We start from the raw sequence: 27,904 nt of genomic DNA, 5'->3' as shown, positions 1-27,904 counted from the left end.
TTTCTCTAATCTTTAAAGAGCCAGGTTTGCCTCAGCTTCGCCTCCCCACAGCCTTTGGGGACATGGAGGACAATAACGTTAGCTTTGTTTTCCTTCCTTCCCCTTGGCCTCATCCCTCACCCATACAGGTGCCTGTGAGATATTCCGAAGGACCCTCAGCACTCTTTCTTCCCAGCCCTCCTGATGTGGGGGAAGGGCTTTCTCATGGCCAGCCTGGCTGGGGCCATTGCACAATCTCTGTTTATACAAGTGAGTGTGCCCAGCCTCTACCTTTAATTGGCCAATAAAACCAAGCCGGGAGCAAGGCATCCCAGCACCAAGACCCATCAGGCGCCAGAGGCATCCAGTTATCTCCCAGTTATTGGCATCAGAGTGCCAGACACATCTGCTCCCCCCGCAGCAGCCTTTGCATCAGAAGCCAGTGAGAACACGAGACCCCCGAGCCCCTTGCTTGATAATAACAACAAGGCAATGGCCCGGTCACAGAGGGCAGTGTACACATCTCTGTGTCAGATGCCAAAAAAGTGATTATAAAATTACGAGCAAATATTAGGCATTGCTGTCTAGCTGCGTGCTATTTTCCCCAAGAGATTTCAGGGAAGGCTGGGATTTCATGCATTTAATTAGAGTAATGGACCAGATTCTGCCAAGTGTATCTGAAGCTAGATGAGGGCTCAGCCTTCTCGTCACACTCTGGGTGCCAACAGATACTTGGGCTGAGTGTTCCCTAATGGAGAAGGCCTGAGGGAGGGTGATTGACAGCTCCTCTGAAGGTAGCCATCACACAGTGATAAAACTCACCGAATTATCCAGAGTAGTGGCAGAAGTCTCATAGCTCCCAGAAGCTGGGACAGTGCTATTAGCAGTACCAACTGTTCAGAATAGCATTTCCTACATGGACGTTCAAAGCAAACAGGCAAACAGGAGGAATTCACCAGTGCTGGTTTTGTAGGTTGTAGAAAGTTATAGATAAACCATAATGCCTCCATAAACCACCATTTTATAGTAGATCTCTGCTGGGTCAGTAAAACAAAAACCACGGAAAATATACCCATGACAACCGTGGTTTTCCACTGCCATCAGCGATGAGGTGCTATGGTGGATTAGAGCATAAATTCATATTTAAAAGTGCCTTGTTTAATAAATTATTCAAACTCATCTGATTGTACATGTAAATTTCTTCTACTCCCATCCTGAACTCTGCTGCACATTCTTTTTCCTGGAGTCAACTGTAGCACATTGGGTTTCTGGGTCCTTTTAAAAACTACAAGGAGCTTTGGTTTCTCTGGGTTGTACATCCATAACTACCACATGACAAAGGAAGACTGGAAACAGTTAAAATATTTACTTGCCATGCATTCAAAAAAAAATACTCTACCAGAACTTAGCAAAGAATTCCATGTTCTATTTTTTTTCTTATTTTTCACAAATTTCATCTGTGGCTTGTCATAGCTGTTTCCCTGCATTCAATGTGTTGCATGATGTTCTCGTGGAATATGTGAGAAGAAAATCCGGTCACACACAGGTAAGTGGCTGGTCAAAGGAAAGGGTACTTTTACATATTTCTACTTTATGTGTATCGCTGTTTTGTCACGGGTGTCAGGTCCCTTGGAACTGAAATTACAGACTGTTGTGAGCTGCCATGTGGGTCCTGGGAATTGAACCCAGTCCTCTGGAAGATCAGTCAGTGCTTGTTACCACTGAGCCATCTCTCCAGCCAAAAGATTACTTTTAATAGTTTTTATACACACACGGTGTGTGTGTGTGTGTGTATGTGTGTGTGTATGTGTGTGTGTGTGTGAGGGTGTCTCACATAGCCCAGGCTGGCCTCAAACTCACTTTGCAGCCAAGCATGACTTTGTACTTTCGATCCTCCTGCCTCCACCTGAGTGCTGTGTACCACTGCTCACTCAGCCCTCCACCATTCTAGGAAAGGGCTTCCTATAGATTAAGCAGGTCCCGCCCTGAAACATGTCACGGGCCTCTTTCAGGGATTCTGATGTTCTATAATGCTTTGCAGACTTGACAAGTGGGAATTTTTCCCTTTTTTTTTTTTTGTTCAAGTTGTTTGTTTTGAGACAGGATTTCACTCTGGAGACCAGGCTGGCCTCAAACTGATGACAAACTTCCTGCCTCGCATGTACTGGGTTGAGAGGTGGGAACCGCCACTCCCAGCAAGCCATTAATTAGAATACGGCTCTTAAAACCACACCAGCAACTTGACGCTCTGCTCAATTCAAATCAGTTGCTCTATCTTGTCCTGTGGCTGAGCCTCGAAGCCTGGCACGGTTTTGTAATCCTATGCATTGGTTTCACAGAGATGTTGGTTCACTGAGTTCTGTAGTTTTCCTAAGTGGTGACACATCTCTTTATCAGATGCCATCATCTCAAGGGCTCACCATGGTTAGCTCCCCGCCCCCACCATCAGCGCGGCTCCTAAAGTATCAGGTCGATCGTGGGGCTGGACACAAGTATTCCAAACCCGTCATTTCTGTATGCAAGACTGAACTTATTGACAATAAACACAGCTGACTGTTCTCCTCCACCCGACAGACACTTGGTTCACTTCACAGAGGCGGTGACATCTACCCAAGACTGAATAACCATAGCCAGCCCATTCTGTCAAGCACAAGGATTTCCGTGCAGTAAGTACCAAGTTAGCTCTCAGGGCAGACAAGGGTACAACGCTTCTCCCCGGAGACAGAATTGTGCTTCGGAATGAAACACAAGTTTCCCAAAGAGCACTCAGGAGGTATGTACTCAGTGGTCAAAACAGAATAAAGTCGGGGTAGACAAATGGCTCAGCAGTAAAGGAATTTGCCATGTGAGTCTAGAGACCTGAGTGTGATTCCTATATTTCACTTAAATGTAGGAGGAGAGCACTGACTAGACTTGTCCTCCAACCTTCCTAGGTGAGCAGTGGCGTGTAGTATACCTTCCTGCCCACCCATATCACGCACACCCACCTACCAACAATAACAGGATGAAATTTTTAAATTAAAAGTTAGTACGTTTCATACCATTTCATCAAGGACATTCTTTAGTAAAACTGGCACTGAATGTTGCTTTTTATTAACACCAAGTGTGTAATAACGAAGGAGTCTGTGGCCACCGGCAGCTTGAACCCAGGCAGCATCCAGCAATTTTACCTCCCAATGCCGTTCACTACTTGCTGCAGGAGGTCGGCAGTGCACAAAGAGCAAAGGCTGTCTTAACATTTTCATGTAGTTCCTTTTAATCTTTTAGAGCCCACTAGAGGACCCTGGGAACCCTCTGAGACCCCTGGGCCACACACAGAGGGCCACTGTGTAGAGGACAGAGACAATAAAACCCCAAAGCGCTCTAATCTACTCAAGGCTGGTGTCCTGGGAGAGTTGGGGGTAAAGAAGATTTCAAAGGGTTAGCTTAATTCTGCTGCCACCCACCTGTCCTCTCTGCTTTTATTTACTTATTTAAAAAAAATTCAGTTGTGGAAATTCAGTACAAATTCTGTGTTATAAAACAAAACCTGCTGAGATGTCTCAGTAGGTAGAAGAGCTAGCGGGGGTGGGGGGGTGGGGGGGAGTCTTATGGATTTGAGGTGAACACCTAAAACCCACTGTAAAAGGGAAGTGCTGATTCGTGTGCACCAATGTGTGTGTGGGGGGAGGGGTAGCAGGCACACACATACACACACACTCATAGAAACAGATAGATCTGTACAGTTGATTTCATTAGCACTGCTAAGAAAGGAAGATACTGTATACCAAGCTATTGAAAAATTATCAAACCAGCATGAGTTAAAAAATAAAAAAAAACTAGTTCAGCCCCTATCCACAGCCCCACCTTTAGCCCTTCTACATCTTGAGTACTTGGGGTGCATTCTTTACAGTGTCTTCAAAAATAATCGGGTGCCCTAATTCAACCAAATGCAAATGAATACGCCCCTAAAGAGGCCTTATTATAATTTCCAGCCCTTGATGTCGACATAATCCCTATAGTTCCCTAACTTCTTGCTTTCTAACTTCTGTTTACTGATGCGCTGCCTCTGCCAGCTCAGTATAGCATCAATTAGTAAGACTGTGTGTTGATTAAGTTTCCCTGGAGCCCCGAGAAAGCTGCTTTGTATTTATTAATGACTGCACTGGGCACTACTATTTTTCAATAGCATTTAAAAATGAGTGAATTACTAAAGCTAACTATAAAAGCATCTCAAATTTCAAAGGCAAGGAAAAAAAGAAGAAAGAAAGAAAAACGAGCATATTATTTCAAACCACCCCTAACACTTGGGTGGTTGGTTTTATTTTCTGTGTAATATTAAAGGGGTGTGTGTCTTCAGTTCTTGAGTCTTACTCTAACCTCAGCATTTCGGAATACACATGACTTGAGTCAGGGAACAGAGACACAGACCCGGTGATTAATTAAGAGCCGGTTTAACAGGTCTAAATTTCATTATCACATATACAGACACACACGGGTGCGCGGACAAACCCTCCCCCCCACCTGATTCATCAAGACTCCACCCACAAGGTTAATGAGAAGGGGGGGGGTGAGAAAGGATGGAGGACTATCTAAATTGAGGTTCCATTTTATGTTGTCAAGGGTAATTCAACAACGGAGTACGAGTTCACCCAATTGAAACTGTCCTATTTGGTAGAGAATTCCATGTAGCCTATTAGGTGAAGTTTGGAATCCTCACCCTGATACAGAGTTCGCTACCTGAAGGAAGCCAGAAAGGATCCAGTCTCTCCTGTGATGAATCTTTCCTAAGTAAAAGTCAAGTGGGAAGAAGAAATAAAGTTCTCATTTGTTCTCCTTTTATATTTCTGTCACTTATGAAATGAAGATCTGTAAGCCACCTCTCCCCCCAAAAAAAACACAAAACTGATGTGCAGCCATGAAGCACCTCCACCGCCCCCCAGGGATTGGGCTATGAGGTAAAACACCTCAGTTCACTCCCTTTGTCTTCAGTTCCCCCTTTGATGTGCAAGTCACTGGTGGAGTAAACTGTGCTGGCTTTGATGTTGAACTTGGAGACTTTATTGTTAACCAGAATGCCTACAAGGAGAGCTGCCAGTCACTTCTCACATCTGAACAACCGTGTTCCTTTACGGCCCCTCTTTTACAAGCATCAAATCCTTAAATACATGTTTTCCCCATTGCTGCTGATTACCGTGCTATCTGTGGTGGGGGAGGGCTGTGCTCAAATATAATTGCGGCACCCACGTTTTCTGTAAACACCCCAAGGCATCATCAGATGGCTGGTAACCAAACTTCTTCAACAAGAGAAGCTTAAGTGCAAAACAGATTTCTAGCAAATAAAAACATTCCGCAGAAAACACTCGAGCCATCTTAACAGTCGAAACGAGTTCAGTCAGTATTTCTCCTAAGCAGCCATTTGAAATGACACAGAAACGTCTAAGCCACTTCAAAAGGGTTTGAGGAGGCAACAGCAGCAGGGGGCTTCAGGAGGCTGCCAAAAGTTTGAACCCTCTTAACTCAATGGCAATGAACTTTGTTTCTCTGCAGTGGTGGAGGCAGGAAACTTGTGTTAGAAGATTTTGCTGGATGGAAGTCTAGCGTTCCCCATAATTTTCTACTGAACCAGAGAACAGGCAATATGCTCATCTTTAAAAGAGCGCTACTGAAGTTACGACTCAAGTTTCCTCTGCCAACTGCAATCAGATTTTCAATTCAAACTTTGTTTTAATCGCTCCTGAAAATGTCAAATATTATCCCCACTTAAAAAAAAAAAAAGTAAGTACACTTAAGGTGCTTACGGCACACTATGGTGGTTTCCAACAGACCCTTCTCTTTCTGATCAACATTACAATGAAACCCAAGTTCTTAGGGATACCAGGCCTCGGAGGAAGTAGGGACAGGATCTTCTCCAAGCTAGAACTTAGTTCCGGTGTTACACACTGTTTCAGCCTGGTAGTCAATGCAAACAAATTTGGAGATACATTTCTTCGGGATTTGGGGCTTTGATGTCCAGTCGGGAAGACAATTACTGTGGAATACAGTGGTTAGGGCTGTTTGGTCGTTTCATTTTTCAGCCACTCCCCATCCCTAGGTTTCAACTCAACCATCAAAAATGGAAAAGGCTTTGGGCTAGAACTTGATAAAAACAGGGCTGTAATTTGCCAGAACTAAGTCTGGGCATATTTGTTAATATTAATGAAAGCCTTCTTGTTTTAAAATGTATTTAAATAGCTGGCATAGCAATTACCTACTCTCTACCTTAGAATTTTCACTTCCAAAAGGAGCTGGTTAGCCGATTGAAGTATCTTTAGCAATTATGGCTGGGGACAGGGAATAGAGAAGTCGGGAAGCTTCTGTTTGCCTTCCCCCACTTCTTGAACTAGAGACCAGCTCACCTTTCAATTTTAACAGAAACGTTTTCATTAAAGCGGAGCTCTGGAAAAGACCCAGACAGCTGTCAATCAAAACCTTCTAATTTTACAAAGTGGGAAAGAACACAAATGAAAAAACCCTGCCAGTTACCACTCAACAGATCTGACCTGGAACCTACGTCTTCATCTTCTCCCGCCTCCCTCCGCACGTAGGGGCTTTCCACTCCTCATCGCTGCGCTGCCACACTGAGGACCAGATGACTCACACATAAAATAAAGGTGTTGAACTTGAGCGATTTCTCAATCAGGATCATCTGTGCAGCTTAAAGTTTACCGGCACTTGGGATCCACCAATGCCATCAGATCAAACTCACCAGAATCTCAAGTAGCCCATGCACGCACGCACGTACACATACACTTGAAAATTTTACATTTGGGGACTGGAGATATGGCTCAGTGGTAGAGCACTAGCTGTTCTTCCAGGGGACAAAGGTTCAATTCCCAGCCGCTCACAAACTATAACTTCAGTTCCAGGGGATTCTGATACCTTCATCCCAATCCACATAAAATAAAGTTAAATAAGTTGTTAAAAATATATAAAAAGAAGATTTTTTAAAAATTAAAAATATTCCTTTTAAACATGTGTCTCTGTGTGAGTATGGGCACATGAGTACAGGAGGCCAGAAGGTTCTGGCTCTCCTGGAGCTAGGGATACAGGTGGCTGTGAGCCACCTGATATGAGTGCTTGGAATAGAACTCAGACCCCCTGTAAGAGTACTGAGTGCCCTTAAATACTGCTCCATCCCTCTAAGCCACAGAGCCTGTGTGTTTTGAAAGCTCAGTCTAGTCTAACATCCTAACAATATTGGGTGCTGAGAGACCAGATGGCCTCTGAGCGCCCGTCTAGGCCTATCACAGGTGTTTAGCACAGGCCGAGGCAATTCTGTGATTCGGCTCTCTCAAGCTCTCCCACGAAGCCAGCGTAATTGTGTCAGGCTGGCTGCACCACTGCAGATACCTGTATGAAAGCAGTTGATCTGTTTACTGAAACATCCCCCACCATAGTACACACACACACACCAAGGACACCGTATGTCATGGTCACCACTCGTCCCCACAGCCCACAGCGCTGAAGTGGCCGCAAGCAACAGGGTATTGCACAACCACTTCCCAGGGTCGGAGTGCATCGGAGTGTTGTCTGCCCCCACAGCTCTCAGAGTCCAGCTTTTACTGGCTTTGCCAGATGAGAACTCGCTCTGTACAAAAGGGAGGGTGTGTGGTTATATGGACTCAGAGGCAGGGTGTCTGGTTATTGAAATCAGAGACAGGGTGTCTGGTTATTTGGAGGCAGAGGTAGGTGTCTGGTTATTTGGAATTGGCTCCCTTCACCCCACTCTTCCAGCTCTGCCACTGCAGACACATTCAGCTGATGTTTATACCCGAGAAAGGCCCTTTTGTTAACAGGAAATGCTGGGGAGCTTGAGGGGTAAGGAATCTACTTTGTTGCTGAAAACAAAAACAAAAACAAAAACAAAAACAAAAAACCCAGAAAATGGCAACATGGGAAAACATTGCTGTTTCCATTGTCATTGGCCTGGACCCTGTGGCAGACTCCCCCACCTGCTCTGGAGATACAGTCCCCTCCACACACAGGGCTGGAATTCCCTGAGTCAATGTGGCTAACAGAGACCAGAGCTCCAAACAGTGTCATTCAGAAAAGGAGAACAGAGCTCCGGTGTCATAGGCACCTCTATCAGCCACCCAGACTGCCTCAGGACCCTCTCCTGTTTCGGTCATCTGGGGTTAGGAGATCTGGGGGGTAACATTTTACCCACTTTCTCCTCCACACTTGTGGAAAGCAAGGCAACAGAAAACTAGCTGAAGTGGGGGGGTCTTACTGAAGTGATGGCAGAAACCCCTCACTCTGGGTGCCCAAATCTGTCTCTTTTCAGTGGGATCAAGGGGAGTCTATGTTTACCCTAAGATGGTTTACTGTCGGAGCCTCGTTTTGTGTCCATAGTTAGAGGCCAGAGCAGGACTTCCCAAACCTATCCAGTCCTCAGGACCACCCGAGGCAGAATTCTATGCATCCCATAGGATGGTGATGACTGACAGTATCTAGGAACCACTGAAGGAGAGCACCTCGCTGCCCACCCCAGCTCTGACTGCTTAGCACACAAGGGTGTGTAGCAAATTGAGGCCCAAGGATGCCTGCATCAGAAACACCCAGGATGGGATGCTGATTAAATCCACCCTCTGGGCCCCACCCCACACTAACTCCATTAGGCCATCTTTAGGTGGGACCCAGTAATCCGCCTGTTACCAACTTAAGTTTTACTCCAGGGTTTGGGAACCAGTCTTATGCAGGATCATTAAGCAGGTATTTTATAGTTAACTCTTAGATTCCTTGAAAGTAAACCATGTGTAAGAACTGGCCTTCTCCAGTTATATTAATGTTTCATGGGCTAGCTGTCTCCTTGGTTTTAAATGGCATCTGAGAAACTACAAACTCGAGAGCCCAACAGACTCAACACCATCTTCTTTGGTTAACTGTGGCTGCCAGCATCTTGGTATATTTTAAAAATGCTGATTCATGACCCGGGACACTGACAGGAAGAGCTTGAATCTGACTATAAAGGCATACAAGTGGCACCAGAATGATCGAGCATATAGGAGACACTTAAGCATGCCCAAAATAAATATTTACGTTTGCACTGCGCTCTGCAGAAATCAGAAGTGAGACCTGAAGATAACAATCCATGGGGAAAGAAAAGGAAGCAAAGAGTGTGAGGGGTCACACTTCTGCGTGGCTCACTCTGAAAAAAAAAACACACAAAACAAAAACAAAACAATTTGCTTCAATAACTGATCTGAACCTAACCACAAGTCCTCACTTCTGAACCACGACCTTATTTCTAAGATCAAAGGGCCAAAACAACAGTTTCTTTGGCTCCCACCCCCATCCCTTCTTCTTGATGTTGCCTTGTTTTTCATGCATAGTTGCTAGCCTCTTTCCAGTAGCAGCCAGCCAGACCCGTCCTCCTTTAAAGTTGCACAGCGTCTTTCTTCCATCTTGGTTACCTCAGCTCTTACAGCTCGGGTCCCAAATTTTAAGTGACAAAAATCCTACCCTCGCTTGGGTTCTTACACCTCTGGGATGCACCCCCACCCCAAAGGCATCTCAGCGGGAAAATCAGTACCGGCTGTGCCTCTGGCTCCTCCACAGAGGTGAGGTGGTTTCATGGTTGACACTCAAAGCCAAACTCAAATCTCACTAAAGGTCCCACATGTTATGCAAACGAATTCTGTCCACAGATTCTATACCGAGCGCTTTTATGTCTGTTGTTAGTTTGGGTTGTCTGTTTTTGAGGCCTGTCTTTTGTTTTATGAGTTGCCTCAAACTCTCCTATGTAGCTGAGGATGACTTTCAATTTTGGATCCTACTGCCTCTACCTCATGAGTGTGAGGATTACAGGAGTGTACCACCCTACCTCCTTTATGCAGTACGGGGGCTTGAATGCAGGGCCTTCTGTATGCTAGGCAAGCACTCTACCAGCTGAATGAACTAAACCATCTAAGTCTTCATAAGCCAAGGAGCTAACCGTTTCTACGCCCATGTTTGCTACAAAGATCATCAGCGATTCTAATTATTGACTTTTTCTTTTTCTGAAAAGATCTTGATTTGAAAAAGAACAATGCTGGGTTTCACTGACCTGTATTAAAAAAAAAAAAATCAAGGGTGGAAAATAGAACAGAAGTGAAAATTTTGGGACCAAACAAGAACTTTTATACAGGTTGTAACCGCTCACAAACCAAACGCCACTGGGCTTTAGAACAGATAACAGAGAGTTGCAAACAAGCCTTCATAGAGGTTAAGTTTCTTAAATGAGTCCCTTCCTTCCAAGAAAACTTTAGAAATTCATTATCTAATAAATCATTTCTAATAGCTGCATAAGAGAATGAATTACACTTTTGAATCTGGTGGAGAATGCCCCGTAGCGCTTGAGAAAATATTCACAACCTTTGACCTTTTCCACTAGCCTGATGGGAATTTCATCTCACCACGGCTTTTGCCTGTCTTGAGCAAGTATCCACTAGAGGGCAGCCTTATCTCAGACGTGATACTGCTTTGCAAAAAAAAAAAAAAAAAAAAAAAAGCTCATAAGAGCTTGTAATGTTCCTATTATTTTTGTGACTTTTTTTTCCTGAATAGTTTATAGATTAAATGACCAACATAAGTCAAATAATGTACCCATAAGACTTCACTTTTACAAATTACAAAGATTATCATATGGACTGATCCCCAGTAGGGTTATAAAGCCTTTTTTTATACACTTTAGTATGTTTCAAACAAAGTTTTGTTTTTTTTTTTTAAATCTCTAACTCAAATTTTCCTTTTTCCTATGTGGTGAGTTAAGCACCAAGTCAACCATATCACATTCGGCACCTGGATCTCATTCTTGGCATCAGAATTTCAAGGGTTTCTAGAAAACTGAAGTGCGCTTGTCAGATAAGAAGGCTGAGCCAGGAACTCTGACTGGGAGGGAAGGGAGAAGACCAGCAGAGAGCGGGTGTGCATGTGTTCACTTCTCCTAGTTCCCAATGGCAGCCTTCAGCGCCAAGGATTGCGGGTACCCATCAGCACTGCAAGGCAGACTCAGAGCCAGAGGACCACAAGAACAAGGCAGACATGTCTGCTTGGTAGGAAACGACTTTTCCAATTCAACACCGAATAAGCGACCTCTAGAGATACCGAGCACCCCATCACAGGAGGTGTTCAAGCAGAATAGGACATTCATGTCACAGGAATGTTGTGAACACCCACTCGCTGATGGGATGTTTAATCCGCGTGCCTTAAAAGTTTCAACGCTCCCCGAGCCTCTGAAATAACAGCACACCTCGATCCAGCAGCTGGAGAGGTTAAGCGCCCGCCCGGCAAGAAGCGAGTTTCTGCACCTTTCCAAGAAAATTCCTATTTCTGCTGCTGTGAAAGACACCGAGTTTCTCAACAGCATGTAACACGTTCCTGGCCGATCAACACCGCCATGCTCAAGGGCGCTGCTCACGAGCGTTCGACCATATGAAGCACAATGAAATAAAAAGACACATTTGTGAACCCTCTGCCAAAAGATAAATGGGACAGACAGATGACAGTCAACTCTTCGGTTGGAGTCTGTCCTAACGGTGACTCCTTGCACAGGTCGGCTGAACTTCATGATGCTACTCTATATTATTTAGGAAAGTCTAACTTGGGTTTTACCCAGATCTTAATACCAAGCAGGCTTAATGAAAATCATGAAGAGAAATGAGAAGCAAATAAGAATAACCCCATTTGTAGCAAATTGATTTTATTAAAGAGTAATTTAAAGATATTAGGCTCAGCAAAGCATTACATAATTGAATCTATTTTTCCCTCATATAAATGGCAGACTTATCATTGACACTAACTAGAGGTAAAGTTATGCACAGGACATTTTTATAGCTTCCTTCAGGGGTAGCAGGAAGATGGTGGGACTCAGTGGTCTGGTCCAGGCTCTTCCAGCTGTCAGCTGGAAGAAACTGGCTATGGCACATGACCTGCGTGAGCTTCATTTTCTTCAACTCAAATGCACGGGATCATCAGACGGGCATAAACAGGAGCATGTCTGAGACACAAAGGGCATGGTTAATGTAGACAGACTGATACTCTGTCCCTGCTGGCTTGGAAAATGCCTGGTCAACTTCAGAGGAAAGTCAGAAGCAGACAAAAGAAAAGCATTGGCAGGGGGTAAACTCGGCCTTGCTTTCTACAGCCATGAGCGCAGAGGTTCAAGTTAGGCTGTCTCAAAACCCAACAGTTTGCTTAAAAAAGAAAGTCTAGAAGCAAAATATTTCAGTAGCCACTTGGTCCCATAGTGCCCATTAACTGCCATGAGCTCTCATTTAGACTTCTTCCCTAGGCCGAGCACTCCGACAGATTATGGGAAAAGGTTGGTCTGCCATGTCACACACAATACTGATGGCTCCAGAGAACTCAGACGGGGAATCTCTCCATCCAGTAGTCCAAAGGACAGAATGGATGAGAAGGATACTCCAGGAGTGGTGAGATGGGGCAGAGATTCTACCTGTCACTCCTCAAAGGGTCAGCGTGCAGGCTTGGAAACCTTATTCATTGTCAGTCCGTCCTTGATGTCGCAGGTGAATGTTTAAAAATACATTTGAAATTGGAAAAATATAAAGTCAGCCTACCTGCTGGCTACATCAAGATTATGGCCACTAAAAAGATTGTGGTTTTTAATGATCAAATATGAAACATACAGACTAAAGCAGCCTCGATGTTTCTGCAATATAAATTGTGAGTATTTAGAAAACAGAAAAATCCACCTTTCTCCTTTCTTTTGATGCTAAGGGGAGAAGAAGAGGGGGCCTGGACATAGGAGGCTAACGTTCTACCAACTGAACTATACCCCAGGCCTGCACAAAGCATCTCCATCGCAAAGTATTCCCAGACAACACATTCTATACAAGGAATTTTACTGATAGTAAAAAATTTTAAGAAAACTGAATTCCACATCATCTATCTATTTATCCATCCACCCACCCATACCTCCACGAAGTTAACTTTTGTACCAATAAATGGCTCTTTCTAAATGTTACCTTCTTAGGAGTCAGAGCTAGTTACAAAGAAGAAAGATGCTCCCCCAGATGTTTGGCAAAGATCTGTTTACTGATCTTGCCGATTGGTATTGTGAACCCCCTGGCTGGGATGGAAAGATGGGAGAAATGGGACAGAACTATGAATTAAATTTAAAGATATTCTACTACACATTAAAAAAATCAGGGATGAAATTGCACAGTATATATTTGTTTAGATATCATATTGTTTTCTACCTGGGTAATGTTTACAACATCATGGCGTTCAGCTCCACTGATGGCAAAGCAGGTGACAGGAGCTGTGTATGCCCCGTGACATAACTGCCGTACATAGCACTGAGAGACAGCCTATGAAAACGGCACAGAGACGCCGTCCGTCCCATGGAGAATCAAGGCTTCCTTACACCAATGCACAAACTCTGGCTTTTAGTTTTTCTAGTATTTATTTATTACATCTATACACATGTGGGCATGTGCCTGCCATGGCACACATGTGGAGGTCAGAGGCCAACTTGTGGGAGTTGGGTCTTTTCTTTTACTCTGTCGGTTCCAGGGACAGAACTCAGGTCCTCAGAGAGCAAGTGCCCTCACCCAATGAACCATCTCTCAGGCCCCAGACCTTCTGTCTTCCAAAGAATTAAATCCTCTTTAGGAGAGGAAACAAAACAAAACAAAACAAAACGAACCTTGGCTCAGCAGTGGCAGCCATTTGAATTTTTGTTTGTCAAGGTCTCACAGTTCCATCCATCAAAGGTCCTCTAAATGGGACACAAGTCCCAGGTAAGAGCTACCCCAGGAATGATGCTTAAAATGAGGCTAGGAAGGGAACCGAATTTCACACGGCGAAAACAAAATTCTTCCAGACTGTTCAAGGTGAGTGTGACATGAATCACCAATACATGGAGTATTTTCAAAGGTTTAAGGTGCCTCGCATCTGTGTGACAAACTGAAGGAAGGCTGGCTCCACGACAGGATGGAGGCTCACACTGGAGCCTTCAGCCTTCCCAGCCCCTTGATGCCAACAGAGACGGCAGAGCCGTCGAATACCAACTGCCCCAGCTCCAAGTCTTTAAGCACTCAGCTACTTTCATGATGACCAGAACAGGTGCCCCTCGCTGCCATAATACATCATCCCCACTCTTTCCCTGTGCACAAAGGAGCAATCCAAATGGTAGTGGGAATTTGTTGTTAATTAAATAAACAAACAAACAAGAAACACTGACGGATGAAATGAGAATTGCTCAAACTCAAGGTTATTACTTCCTAAGCATGGAACCACTTTAAGCTTAAACTAATTTGACAACTGACACAGAAAAAGGGTTTTCTTCTTTGGTGAGTTCAAAAAGGCCCGGTTTAATGATGTTTAAGAAACACCATTAAATCAGGCAACAAAGAGAGATGACATCTCTCTTTTATGGAGGCTTGTTCTCCCATCCCCTACTCACAGGCATCTACACACCAGCAAGCTACACTATGAAGAAGAGCCTTTCTGTTTTGCACAGAGAATCTAATTATGTAAAATCTTGCATATGGAACCAATTTAACTATTAAAACCAAGAGGCAGCAGGGAAGTATTTAATATGATTCCGGGCCAGTACCCCCCCTCCCTTAAATCTGATATGGAAACATTTACGGCATTCCTTGCTTTCCCACAAACTAGTTTTGTTCAGTTAAATTTTGCACCAAAGCAAAAAGTCAGCCCTGTGAAGACACAGGACTGTAGAGATGCTGGAACTGAAAGGTCTCTAATTCTCATCACCTGTGCCCCCCTCCCCCCATCAGGGCTCGAGTATTACGGAAAACTTCACTGTATACATGTATTTTTTTTCCATTCTCTATAACAATACTAAGAATCGAGGAATCTATTACTTTATGGCAATCAGAGGATGCTCCCAAAAAGGGTTTGTGTGGGGATGGGGGTGTTTGGGGGGGGGAATGCTGAGGATCTCAGGGTTTTATCACAGGGCGAGTTTGTCTACAACTTCACTTTGTACTAGACCTACAAAAATTAGAAGCCAACTTACTTAAAAAAAAAAAAACCATCAGCTTCAAGTAACACCATCAAAAGATATTTCTTTAACGTCTGAGGGTTTACCGTTCAGTAAGAGGAAAGGCAATTACAAAGAAGCCTCTTCTCAGCTTCCCACCTTTCTCCCAATCAACACAAATGTAAACAGAATGGATAAGGACCATCACCGACACCTCCCAAAGAGCAAATTCTATTTTTTTTTTAATTTAGGGAGGTGAAGGAAAAATACAACTGGCTTCACGGCTTCGGAAGTCACTTTCCACCTAACAGGTTTAATGAAAGGAAGCAATACCGAGGTTTTCTTTTGGAGAGCGGAAACAGATTTCTTTTACATAATAAGAAACCTCAACACCTTTCCTTCCCCCAAATAGTTCACACACTTAGGATCCCGGGCAGCTCTTCCCTCTTTTGCTATACCAGTCACATATTATAAAAGTGATTCAATCTCACTTCCCGCAAGTGGTAGGGGAAAGGCACTAAATTTGCCGTGGGCGCATCCTACAGAAAGATTTCATCGCACACCCGCCAGCTCATCTCAGCGTCCTGAATGCTTCGACCTGTTAATAATTAATAAAATATGCCACCCAGTCTCCAGTGAAAAACGCGGTGATCGGAAAGTAAACCCAGCGTGGATTCGGTACGGGTGTCCTTCATCCTGGATTGCAACAATAAAATAATCCCAAATCTAGCAAACGTTTAACGAGCACCAGGTCGCCCGCTCTGGCGAGCAAAATCCCCGCAAGACCTTCGGGGTGCGCACAGTTGTTGCCCCTGAGAACAGCCGTCACTGTGACACAGACAGATGGAGGTTTAAATCCCCAAGCCGGGTGACGGGGCCTGCACACTGCTTGGGCAGATTATCCGCCCAAGAGGACCCAGCAGGCGCACGGTCGCGCAGAATGCTGCGGGCTGTGTCGTTCCAGGGCCATCTGCAATGGTTGAAGTGTGTTGTGTGTCTCGGTTTCTCCCTGCGGCACAAGCAACTTCCTGCGCACCTCCAAACTTTGTCTCCATCACAAACTTCCCTGACTCGCCTGGGCTTCTTCCCGCCTCACCTTGGGGCACCTGAAGCCAGCCGTCCCGGCAAACCATTTTTCCTCTTTCCTTTCCACCTTACTACTACCCTTTTCTAGACACCAGATCCCGGAGGAAGGCCCTGGGGCTCAGAGGCTTGACCGCAACTAACCTGTGCCCGTAGGCCCTCGCCGCAGTCTAACCTTGGCCTCTGCCCTCCAATCCCCTACGTTGGTCGGGCTGTCTCCCTACATCAATGCACAAGCGCGCAGCGGCCGGGGCTGCGGCCGAGGGCTTCTTGGCACGTTCGGGGCGCGGGACTGGCTCCGGCCCGCGTGCTTTCGGAAGTGGCGGCGTCCAGGGGACGCAGCGCTGAGCTGCTGCACTTCCCCAACCCGCTGGCCGTTCGGGAACTCGGGCGCTCCGAGCCGCAGAGGGTGGGGTGGCCGTGCGGAGCTCGGACGCCAGGCCTGGAACGCTAACCAGTCTCGGCGATGACACCACCAGTGTTCGCAAGCAGGGCCCGGCCTGGCGCCTCTTACCTCCAACCCCCCCCCCCCCCCCCCCGGCCAGAGTTGTCCCGGGGTGCGGGCCCTGGGGACCCAGTGTGGACGTTCCCAGCTTCCTTCTAGTTACCAGACCCTCCCGGCGCGTCCCAAGCTCTGCGACTCTCAGCAAACTTTCTTTGGGGAACCCTGCCGGGTGCTAGGCGCACCCAAGCGAGTGACAGCGGCTAAGAAGACGCCAAAGGGGCGATCGGGCCCACGCGTCTAGCTCCCCCGACCCGAGGGAGGCCGATCTTTCCTCTGGGTTCCAGTGGCGACGCTACAGTGGCCCCGGAGGCCCCGTTGGGTTCGAGTAGCTGCCCCTAGGCTGTACGTGCGCTCGGGCAGGCGCGCCCACCCCTCCCCCTGCATGCCCTCCTCCCCGCCCCCCGGAGCCGCCAGTCCACCGGAGTCCCCGCGGGCCACCCGGAGCTCACCTTTCATCGCTGCGATCACAAAATACATCCTTTACGCCGCGGTGAGGAGAGCGCAGGGAGAGCCGACCGTCCGACCCCGGAGCCCCCTCTCGTCGCCGCCGCCCGAGCCACAGCAGCAGCTGCCGCAGCTGCCCGCCCGCCGAGAGCCATCCCGAGCCATAAGAGGCTCCATGTGACCGGCTGACATCACGGCCGCCGCTCTGTTTACACCGCGCCCCTCCGCTTCCTCCCGGGGCGGGAGCAAGAGGCGGGAGGCGGGTGCGCCAGGGCGCTGCGCCCCGCCCCCGCGGGCAGGTGACCGCGAGCGGCCCACCCGGACACAGTGCTGCCCTCCTAAGTTCCCGGGGGCCTGCACCTAGGTCCCTAGCCACCTCTTCAGTGGCCAATCACCTGTAGCGGCCCGGAAGCTCTTTGCCAAACGTCTGACCACTTTCCACACGCCCACCCCACTCAGCTGAGCACCCCGACGCCACTCTACAGTCCGTCCCGAAAGGAACCCTTCTCGGTGACAAATGCACCTGATGGTTGGCCCCAAAGAAGCTTTTGGTTTGAGGGAGTTTCAGTCTTCCTCACGTCCCAGAGTATCTTACCCCCACGCCTGGCACTGACACCGGTCCAGGGGAGGAGCAAGCTCCCCCTGAGACTTCCAGGACTCACCCAGCTCACAGCATCCAATGTCTTGGTTCCCTGCTGCCCACTCCCGCAGCATTCTGCATTTAAGACCACCTGTACTTGGAAGAACAGCAAACCATGCCTGTCTGCTAAATGAGCTCCAGGTGTCAGGCAATTTGAGCCACTCATTTTCGGGCTCATCGTATTCAGAACTCTCCAGGGCGCTAGTTTTCTAACCTCAAAGATGAGACATGGTGTTTTAAACAGAAGACACAACATACAACACCGTTAACGGTACAATTCAATTTACAACTGAGATTTAATTCCCTCCAACGTTTGAAACCTTTTTTTTTTTTTACTGGATTTATGGAAACGTAAATCATGGCTTTATTTTAGTCCCCAGATGAATCTCTTTATGATGAATTTCAAGACTACTTACCGGGAGTCTGCTTTACTTAAAGCGTTGGCAAGCATGCCTACAGTATTGAGCATAAGAGGAGAAAAATCTACTAAGCCAAGTTTGCTTATCTACTGTTGTTCTTTTGAGACACCCCTCCCCCATTCCTGACCATCAAACGGGAAGGATTCTAGCATTTCTCTTTCGATATAACCAAGATAACCAAGCTGCCCTTGACCTTGTATTCGCCCATTATTTAGAACAGGTTCAGACATCCAGCCCTGTAGCAAACAAAGATTCAGATCTGTCCACTCCCCACCCTCCCAACCCCACTTCAAGGAAAAGTTCAAGTCTTCCAAACATTTACACAATGCTGGGACTAGAATGGTCAGAAAACTTCATTCTCTTTCAGTCAAACTATGGCCTTACAAAAATGTTTGATTAGACACATCCCAAGTAGGTTTTTTTCCTTTAGAATTTTTTAGAAACACAACCACAAAAAATAAGAAGAGACAAGGTAAGAACATGAAAGCCAGGACCTACCCATGTTAATTCAGCTGTCCAGCCATAGTGAAGTGGACAAGGGTTACAAAGGGAATCAGCCATACCCACTGTAATGTTTACAATTATGAAATTAAATCACACCATGTTCCCATGATGCAACTCCATCTCCCAATGAGGCAACGCCCCATTTTTCAAATTTGGTTCTGGGTTTTCCTTGGGCTAACAATGTTAAGAGTGCCACCAAGGGAGGCGACCGGTGGGTTCTGATTGCATTTTCCTTCCCTTTGTTCTGTTAAAGAAGGGAAAATATAACCACAGAGAGCATGCTCATGTGTTCTGTGCAATGCAAATGCATCTTGGTACACAACTGAGAATTCGCCATGTTACTTTAAAACAGTATCTTGCTTTAGATAAGAATACTTTGAAAATAACCAAATCCATTAGCTCCAGCCTGCCTGCCAGACATCTGACTCCAAGGTAAACAGTCTTACATCACTAGTAATCGGTTATTTCCAGGCCATTTCAAATGAAATCGGTAATGGGGAATGGCATGCAAGGTGACATGGACTCCCACAATTACAAATAGGCAGCGCTTTCGTCCTATAGAGAGGTCCTCAATAGACAAAATCTCATCATACTTATTTGAAATATTTACACATTCATTCAACAAAGACATTTCTGGGATAATATAATCCTGACCTTGCCCTTTGGAAATGTATTGCTCTCACATCCTACAACTAATGAGCAGCAGAACTCAGATATTAAGTCCTAACCTTCCTGGGTAGGTAGATGCTATTTGTAATACATGCCTCTATTACATATCAGCTTTTAACCTAGGGGAGATAATTGTTCTTCATAGTAACAGCTTTTATGAAACTTTTAGGAATAAAAATGAGAGGCTTTAAAAAAAACAGATGACCCATAGAATAAATTTCCTATGGAATTATAAGTCTGTGACCAAACAAATCAGCCAGGAACAAAAGGCTATATATCTTCTTTCAAGAAAATCAAATTGGAACCACAGATGATACATTCTGTATAAAATATCACCCACTAAATTAAAATACCACCATATAGGGACACACAATATTAAAACATTACAAGTGTACAGGAATAATTTGATTTTATTAAATAAATGCAGTCGAGTACCTACTATGGGGGAAATAGCTTTAAGAAATATATTCTTTGCATCCTTTTAAACAAATGGTCTGAAAGGAACAAGAGAACAAGAAGAATATTGCTTATAAGAAGGTAATTCCATAGGATAGGAATTCTCTCCTGCTAATGGGAGAATGTTAGACGTGGACTTTCAAAAATTTATATTGGGTCAAAATGGACTGCAGTCACGTGCCGTTCACCTCAGAGTATACAGATGGCCACAGACTCTCATGGGGTCCCACTTAGCTTGATCACACTGGATCTGGCACTTGGGAGGAAGTGGAGGCACAGTGTAGATCCAGACTGGCCCAGAACACCCATGGCCAGAGTCTGGTGCACTTCTGTAGGGATCTAGATTGGAACATGACCAGGAAGTTGCCAACCTCATTCAGTGGTCAAGAAAAGGATCTGGGATCCAATCCACAGGGCCAGTTCATCAATCTAGATGCATGGCTGCCCCAGATGCTGAGATAGCGATGGACAAGGACTTAGCCCCAAACAAATGTCATTCATACTACTCTCTCTAAGGTTCAAAGAACCTTGTGGACTTAGAGTGAACAGAATGTAAGACCAGGAAATGGGCAGTAAAGTCCTATTCTCTTGACACCAGTCAACATGAATTCACAGGAGCTGCAATTGCTTGCAAGGAGCCTACTCGAGAAAGGGCTTTTTGTCTGTCATGGGTGTGGAAAAGCTCAAGAGCCCCTACCCTTTACTCTAGGAGAGGGGGAACCGCTGTCTTCAGTTGTTTGTCCACTGGTGAACCTGCCAAAATCTAATGGATAGTTCTGATCTCAAGGCCTTACACATGGCCTTGGCCAAACCCAGAAGGGCACAAACAAAAGAAAAAGATGGAAGTGCGGGAGATTAGTAAGGATGGGAAAGGAAGGCTGGACAGATGGAGAAAGGAGAGAGATGGTGGGATGAGAGCAAGCAGAGTGCATCATATACATGTACGAAATCATCAAGGGGCAAATTTATTATAAAAGGATTCTTAGCTTTTGAGATTCAGATTTTTATTTTACCACACAGAGATCTAATCATATGATATATTACACCCAAGCATGTATATAAGGCTTTTTGGGAGAATAGCAAACCAGTGGTTTGAGGAATTTTGTGCCAACTCTCCAAGATCCCAGAACAAGATGATTTCGACATTTGCTGATGCCGGTGAATAAGAGCATTTTGGTGTTCTCTTCTCTCTCTCTCTCTCTCTCTCTCTCTCTCTCTCTCTCTCTCTCTCTCTCTCTCTCTCTCTCTCTCTCTCCTACAGCTTGATAATTCAATTCATTTCATTTTAATTGAATAGGGAGGAGGTCACCTAAAGGCTAACGTAGTCCTATGCACCTGTTCCATTCGGATCCTTGGTCACCCTGCACTAGATTCCTCAGGAGCTGGACCATTCTGGCCAAAACAGAGCCATGGTATCAGCTTTCTGAAAGGCCAACAGGACTAGAAAGACTACACCAGAAGCTACAGAGAAGGCATCCATTCTCCTACTTAGATCAGGGCCTTGGTAAATTGTAAATCTAGAAGGTTCCAGGTCTCACAATGTAACATTTTGTGAATAATAATGGAGAGATCCAGAAATCAAAGGTAAGAGAGGAAATCCTTAATATAGTTTTTAAACCTTTTAATATAGTGTGTCTGTCTTGCTCACTATTTTAAGACCAAAGTAGAGGAACATTTAAATATATACGAGTGTATGCAAATGTATTCTCCAAGAAATCTGGAGAAACACAGTATTTTGGTGGCAAAAGATGCCTTCGGTTTTTACACACCACACACACACAAACACACACACACACATATTTACTTCTGTAACTACCACAACTACTGACTATCTGCTTCATGCCTGGAATTGTACTCCAGAATGCAGAGAACAAGGTGACAAGTTGATTGATTTGGTCTTGAGAAGTTTACCAGTGAGATGATGACCTTTGCTCTACAACCCTACAGAAGTCAGTCATTTCCCTGGGTGAGGCTGCACTTTTCTGCAGAGCCAGTATCTGAGTGACCTTGTCCACTAGCACTGGATGGATGGTTATGGACCACTCCTGCGCCCATTAGATCATTGAGATGTGTGCCTTGGCCAGAGTCAGGCAGTGCTTCATGGACTTTGGGATTTCTGGAGCCAAATATTTCATATGGCTATTAGGAAATTCAGAGATTTGGCCTGTGTTTTGTAACCATTACAATGAGGAAAAGGTTGACGTTCACTGGCAGGCAGAGATGACCAGCCTCCACAGACTACGTAGGCAGCAGGTGCTTCACCACACATACACCTGCTAAGGTGGCAAGCAAAGAGAAGCAAACTAGAGAAGAAGGACCTGCATTCCATTAGATTCCCAGGGGAAAATCCAAACTACACATTAAAGCTAGAAGAATAGGCCATGCATGAAACTACATTTTCCTTCCTTCCTTCTTCCTTCCTTCCTTCCTTCCTTCCTTCCTTCCTTCCTTCCTTCCTTCCTCCTTCCTTCCTTCCTTCCTTCCTTCCTTCCTTCCTTCCTTTCTTCCTTCTTTCGCTCTCTCTCTTTCTCTCCCCTCTTTCTTTTAGAGTTAGCATACAAAGTAATAAGTTTGATGTGATGTCTGTACGTACAGTCACTGGACTTGTTCTCAACTGTCCATCTCTCCCACTGCTCTCCTTTGGTATCTCTGCCACCTCTGACTGTTTGTCTTCCTTTCTCTAAGGAGCCCCCCTGCCCCTTTTATTTTCTTACCACATACACACTCTCTCTCTGTCTCTGTCTCTCTTTCTTTTATACATGAACTCCAAGTGGGCTAAGATCTGAGAATTCGAGGACACAGTGCTGCATACACCCTCACTTCTTTCCGTAATACCTTCAAGAAGTCATTTCTGCTCCTGTGGTCTGTCCCCTGTGGAACGAGGGAGTAAAGGGAGACAACAAAGGGCTCTAACATCACACCATTCACGTTTCAGGAGCACCATGGTCCCTTTCTACAGAGAAAGTTGAGCCTTCGGTCCTCACTTCTCTGAGGAACCTGCTTCACTTCCTAACTCTTGCCTTATGGCAGAAAGAGCTCTGGCAGTCGATGGAAAACTTGGGCTCAAAACCAGCCCTTCATCCTACTCACCCGCTGAGTGGTGTTGAGCAAAGCTTTGTTTCATCACCTGTGAGTAAGGACAGCAGAGTCCTGCAGGGTCACAAGGCAGATTAATTTAACTAATATAAAGAAAGGTCATGGTGCTAGCGCTTAGGACAGAACCATCCACCTCCACCCTGCTAATTCCTGCCTGTATTTCTTTCAAGGTCTGATCATTTATTTGTTCCTCTTGAAGACTTCCATTTGACTGGACTCTCCAAAGTAGGAGTCCTCAGCGAGGGCAGCTCATGTCTCTTGGAAATCTATTGTTGGCATTTTTCTTTGGCTTCCTTCATTCCCTTGGCTAAAAATTTAGCATATTATGCAGCCTCCTCCTTATTTTTCTTAGTGCATTGTTTCTTCAGAGCAGAGCATTGGGTTTTGTGTAGCAGGATGTGAGGAGTAACAAGACACAGAATCTTGGCTCTGTTGCTCCTGGGCTTCTTAGCTTCTTTGTTTAATGGTTTTCTGTCAACATATTGGTGGACATCATCTTCTTTCGAGAGATTGAAAAGTTCTCAGATTCTGCTAGTTCTCTTGAGCCCCAGCCACCAAAGCACAGTAGTATCTATAGGTTCCAGAATATACTTCTATATACTTCTCCTCCTCCTTTTTCCTTCCCTCCCTCCCTTTCTCCCTCCCTCCCTTTCTCCCTTCCTCCCTCCTCTCTCTCTCTCTCTCTCTCTCTCTCTCTCTCTCTCTCTCTCTCTCTCTCTCTCTCTCTCTCTCTCTCTCTCTCTCTCTCACAACCAAGTTGAGAACTCTCAGATTGGCATCCACAATGCATTCTGAACAGACCTGTTCTTCCTCTTTCCAATGCTCCTTGGTCTATAACAAGAATGCCCCTTACTCAACAGCAGATACACCCTGCTGTGGTTCAAGACATTTTGCTTCATGGGAAACCTTGTTTGTTGCCCCCCACCACCCTGTGCTGATCAGATCACACACCATTTCTACTCTTCACCTAAAGCACCAGAAGCTACATCTGTGGCCATGCACAGTTCATAGAAAGTACCAAGTGTGAGTTCATCATCTACTTCAGCTGGTGGCTGGGAAGGAGTTATTTAGCTTTATATTGATGCAGCCAAATACCTAGGAGGTGCCACAAGAGCTAATTTCTGTATTTAACAAACCTAGACCAGCTCAAAACACTGATTCTCAATAAAGATTTGTTGAAAGGAGATCGACATGCCCTTCTGTTCCCCGCAGGGTTGAAGCTGTGTGTTTTATGTAAAATAAGCATTGATAGGGGCTGCAGAGTATAGTGCTTGCTATGCAAGCACGGGGACCTGAGTTCAGATCCCCAGCATCCATGTACAAAGCTGGGTGCAGCAGCATGTAGTCCTAGCAGCCCTGGAAGCAGAGACAAGAGGAGCTTGTAGGCTTGTCAGTTTAGCTGAACTGGCAAGCTCCAGGGTCAGGGAGAGAATTTATCTCAGAAAAACAAGGGAGAGTGACTGAGGAAGACATGCTATGTCAGCTTCTGGTCTTCACATGCACATACTCACATGTGCACCTGTGCACACACATGTACACACGCAAGCATGTGTGCATGCGCATGCACACACACACGCACACATGGAAACCCTGAGTGTTTATTGAGCAACTACTATGTAGGTAGAAGGGAATAAAAATTGGCTACTGCTTGGTCTAAGAGGACTGTGGTCAGATAAGCTTCTCATATTTCTTTTTCTGTTAGGGAGCAAGTTCCCACACGATACGTAAAAATCTCTATGCATGGCTATGCTAAGACACAGAAAGGGAAGGAGAAAGAGCAGGACTGTATGATGTCCCTTAAGGAGTTCATGATCCAGCAGGAAACCAGTTGAGAGTGACTGTGATACTATAATGTAAGACAGAATGTGAGATGCTTATTCTAAGTGTCTGGAAATCAAGGGCTCCATTACTCAAGAGTGAGATATGAAAGCTGGAGAGATAGATGGCTGAGTGGTTAAGAGTACTTGGTGTTCTGATAGAGTTCTCTGGTTTCCCAGCTCATATACAGTGGGCAGGTAGTTCACAACTGCCTGTACCTCCAGTTATAGGGGAGTTATTCAGGGCCCTCTTCAGGCCTTCAGGCCTCTGAGGGAACTGCATGCACATGAGACACATACAGCCAAGCAGACACACACACACACACACACACACACAGAGAGAGAGAGAGAGAGAGAGAGAGAGAGAGAGAGAGAGAGAGAGAGAGAGAGCTACAAACAAAATAAAAATAAACAGAATAAAATAAATGTAAAAATAAGAGAGATTAAAGTATACAGAGCTATATTTTTTTTTTTAGAAGTACTGCCTGAAGAATCTAGGCTAGATCTCAAAGCCCAGCTCAAATTTTGGTAGAAACTAGAGCACAAGGGTTCCAGATTGCTGATAACAGAATGCAGAAAAGCGAATGGGCAACAGTGCTAAGACTTCACATTAGTATTCACTATACATAGACAGAGAAGAGAAAAAGTCTAAATGATGGGCCGATAGCTGCATCTCCTGCCTCCCCTCTACATGCCTCGCACTGAGCTCTTCAAACTGTAGACATTCAGCTGGACATGGAGGCACACACTATAATCCCAGCTCTCAGAGGAAGAAGGAGGCGGTCAGGAATTCAAGGCTATCCTTGGTTTTAGTGTGAGTTCAAAACCAACTCGGGCAACATGAGGCTCTATACAAACTAAGACGAACAAAGTTTGAAAATCAAACTGCATTTATTCATGGAATGTGTTTGGGGTGTGTGTGTCAGGGAGGGGTCAGGGCATAAGAAAGAAATAGTGCTTAAGAAAATAGGTGTCCTCTTACCTTGCTTGTTCTGTGGTCTTATGGCAAGGATTAACAGTTGATCTGGTAGTCATAAAGTTAAATTATACTTAGTAAAACACACGGAGCCTATGAGCACATGGAGGAAAAGTAAAATCGAATGTGGTGTTATTTCCCAAAAGCTCATCAGAGCATTTGAGGATGAATAAGATAAATTGTTACTTGGTTTTTTTTTTTTTTTTTTTTTTTTTTTTTTTTTTTTTTTTTGGTTTTTCGAGACAGGGTTTCTCTGTGGCTTTGGAGCCTGTCCTGGAACTAGCTCTTGTAGACCAGGCTGGCCTCGAACTCACAGAGATCCGCCTGCCTCTGCCTCCCGAGTGCTGGGATTAAAGGCGTGCGCCACCACCGCCCGGCTGTTACTTGGTTTTTGTATCTCATCCATTTCAGCTCTGAGAATTATAACAGACACTCCTATTAAATTGTCTTCCTGGAAAGGCCATATCTTATTTTTAAAAAGCTCTGATCATGGCCGGGCGGTGGTGGCGCATGCCTTTAATCCCAGCACTCGGGAGGCAGAGGCAGGCGGATCTCTGAGTTCGAGGCCAGCCTGGTCTATAAGAGCTAGTTCCAGGACAGGCTCTAGAAACTACAGGGAAACCCTGTCTCGAAAAACCAAAAGAAAGCTCTGATCATATATGCATTCAAAATAATGGAGAAAAGATAAGCAATTGCAAACAGTTCCCCTATGTTTGTCATGAGTGATCAAGCCCACAGAGTCACGTGAGCTTTGCTGGGAAATTCAAGTCCTGAAGAGAGGAACTTTCCAGGAGCAAATTCTGTCATTATTTTGCTTTCATAGACAAAATATGTTCCCGTTCAGTCAAGCAGACTAATCAATTATTCTGCATTATGAAATCCTCATTTTCTATCTATTGACATTTCAGACAATTATGCCACATGTCAATAGCAGTTTGGATGGTCATATCTAAGCCCCAGTTTACAGCATGGGTCTCATCTGGGCTGACAGTGTTCTCTTCTCCCTCCCCGAAGCCCATCTATTATTTATGCCTAAGTCCAGTGCAGTGCAAGGATGCCCTGAGCACTATAGTCAGGGCAAACTCGAGTGGGTATTTTTGTCTTAATAAAAAACAAAATCCTTCTAACTATGTTTAATTTGTATTAAAAGATAATCACAGCACTCTTGAATTGAAAAAAATCATTCCTATGTATTGAAAGATGAGGATGACTAAATTAGACAAGCTATTCACCTCAGAGTTTTAGCATCTAGTGTGTGAACACAATCTTGTGTGTCTCCCCCACCACAAAGACAATTTTATGGAATTGAAATGGCTCTCTCCCTCTCTCCCCCCCCCCTCTCTCTGTGTGTGTGTGTGTGTGTGTGTGTGGTATGTAGGTGCACCTGCATATGTGTATTTGTAGCTAGAGGCTGATGATGTTAGGTGTCTTTCTCTATTGCTTTCTATCTTGGTTTTAGAGCCAGGGTCTTTCACCCTGAGTTCACCATTGGTATCATGTCTGGCCAGTGAGCCTCAGGGATCTTCCTGTCTCCAACTCTCTCCCTGGAGCTGGGATTATAACTCAGCACTGAACCATCTCCCCAGATTGTCCAAATGACTTTGGATGAAGATTCAATTCCACTACTGTTGCTTCCATTTCCTCTCTTGCTGGCCGACCCTTTCCTGGGATTTCCTGTGTAGCAGACATGCATTTTTCTTTCAAAATTCTTTTCACCAAATTACACTCGGGGCTGTTTTTTTTCTATGCTCCTTTTACAGGCAAGGGAAGTAGGGGACAAGGAGATGAAGTGACATGTCTTGGAACACAGAATAAGTATTTAAGCAAATCCTACACAAATGGATTCTAAGGGGTTCACTCCCTGTGCCACGATTCTCAAATAATTTATCCTTTGTTTTCCTGGCATTCAGCACTACTTAGCAATTTTAAAAGAGCAGGCTGACTTCTCCAGGAATCAGAAATTGCCACTCCAATTCCATCTAGGCATGGGTGCAAGGACTTGTTCTCTCACCAGCTCCTGTAATCGAGCAGGGCTAGCATGTGTCATCATGAACTATTGCACAATTTAGTAAATTATTTAATTACTACTAATGAAGAAACATTCTGTACACAGTTGTAATTACCTTGTTTGGAAACAATGTTACCATTTGTATAGTTAAGGAACACTTGCTACAAATTAACTCTTGACGGGGAGTTCTTCTTTTTTTCCCATTTCGGAATACACAGCTCTAAATAACTGAATGGTACATATAATCCTAAGGAAATTTAAGATTACAAATACTAACAGTAGCATTTCTAACCACTTCCAAACACAACACATGAGTTACACATGTAGAAAATAG

At 45.1% G+C, this 27,904-nt stretch overlaps 1 protein-coding gene and 1 pseudogene across 3 annotated transcripts in view; both read right to left on the bottom strand.

The window, feature by feature from the left end:
- The window catches only part of Rora (RAR related orphan receptor A), a 728,880-nt gene that overhangs the window by 82,931 nt on the left and 618,045 nt on the right, over positions 1–27,904 (bottom strand). Inside the window, exon 1 of one of the 3 annotated variants that reach the window (XM_038321102.1) lies at positions 16,991–17,175. The exons of the other annotated variants lie outside the window; for them this stretch is intronic. Coding sequence (XP_038177030.1) covers positions 16,991–17,018 — 28 coding nt within the window. The 5' untranslated portion in view covers positions 17,019–17,175. Of the gene's footprint in view, positions 1–16,990; positions 17,176–27,904 lie in introns of those variants that run through there. 3 annotated transcript variants of the gene reach the window in all.
- On the bottom strand, positions 22,946–27,609 carry LOC119808836 (annotated as a pseudogene).

Source organism: Arvicola amphibius, chromosome 3, assembly GCF_903992535.2.
Source record: "Arvicola amphibius chromosome 3, mArvAmp1.2, whole genome shotgun sequence".
NCBI lineage: Eukaryota > Metazoa > Chordata > Mammalia > Rodentia > Cricetidae > Arvicola > Arvicola amphibius.
The sequence above is the reverse complement of the archived record's forward strand: the minus strand, read 5'-3'. Positions and strand labels throughout refer to the sequence as shown.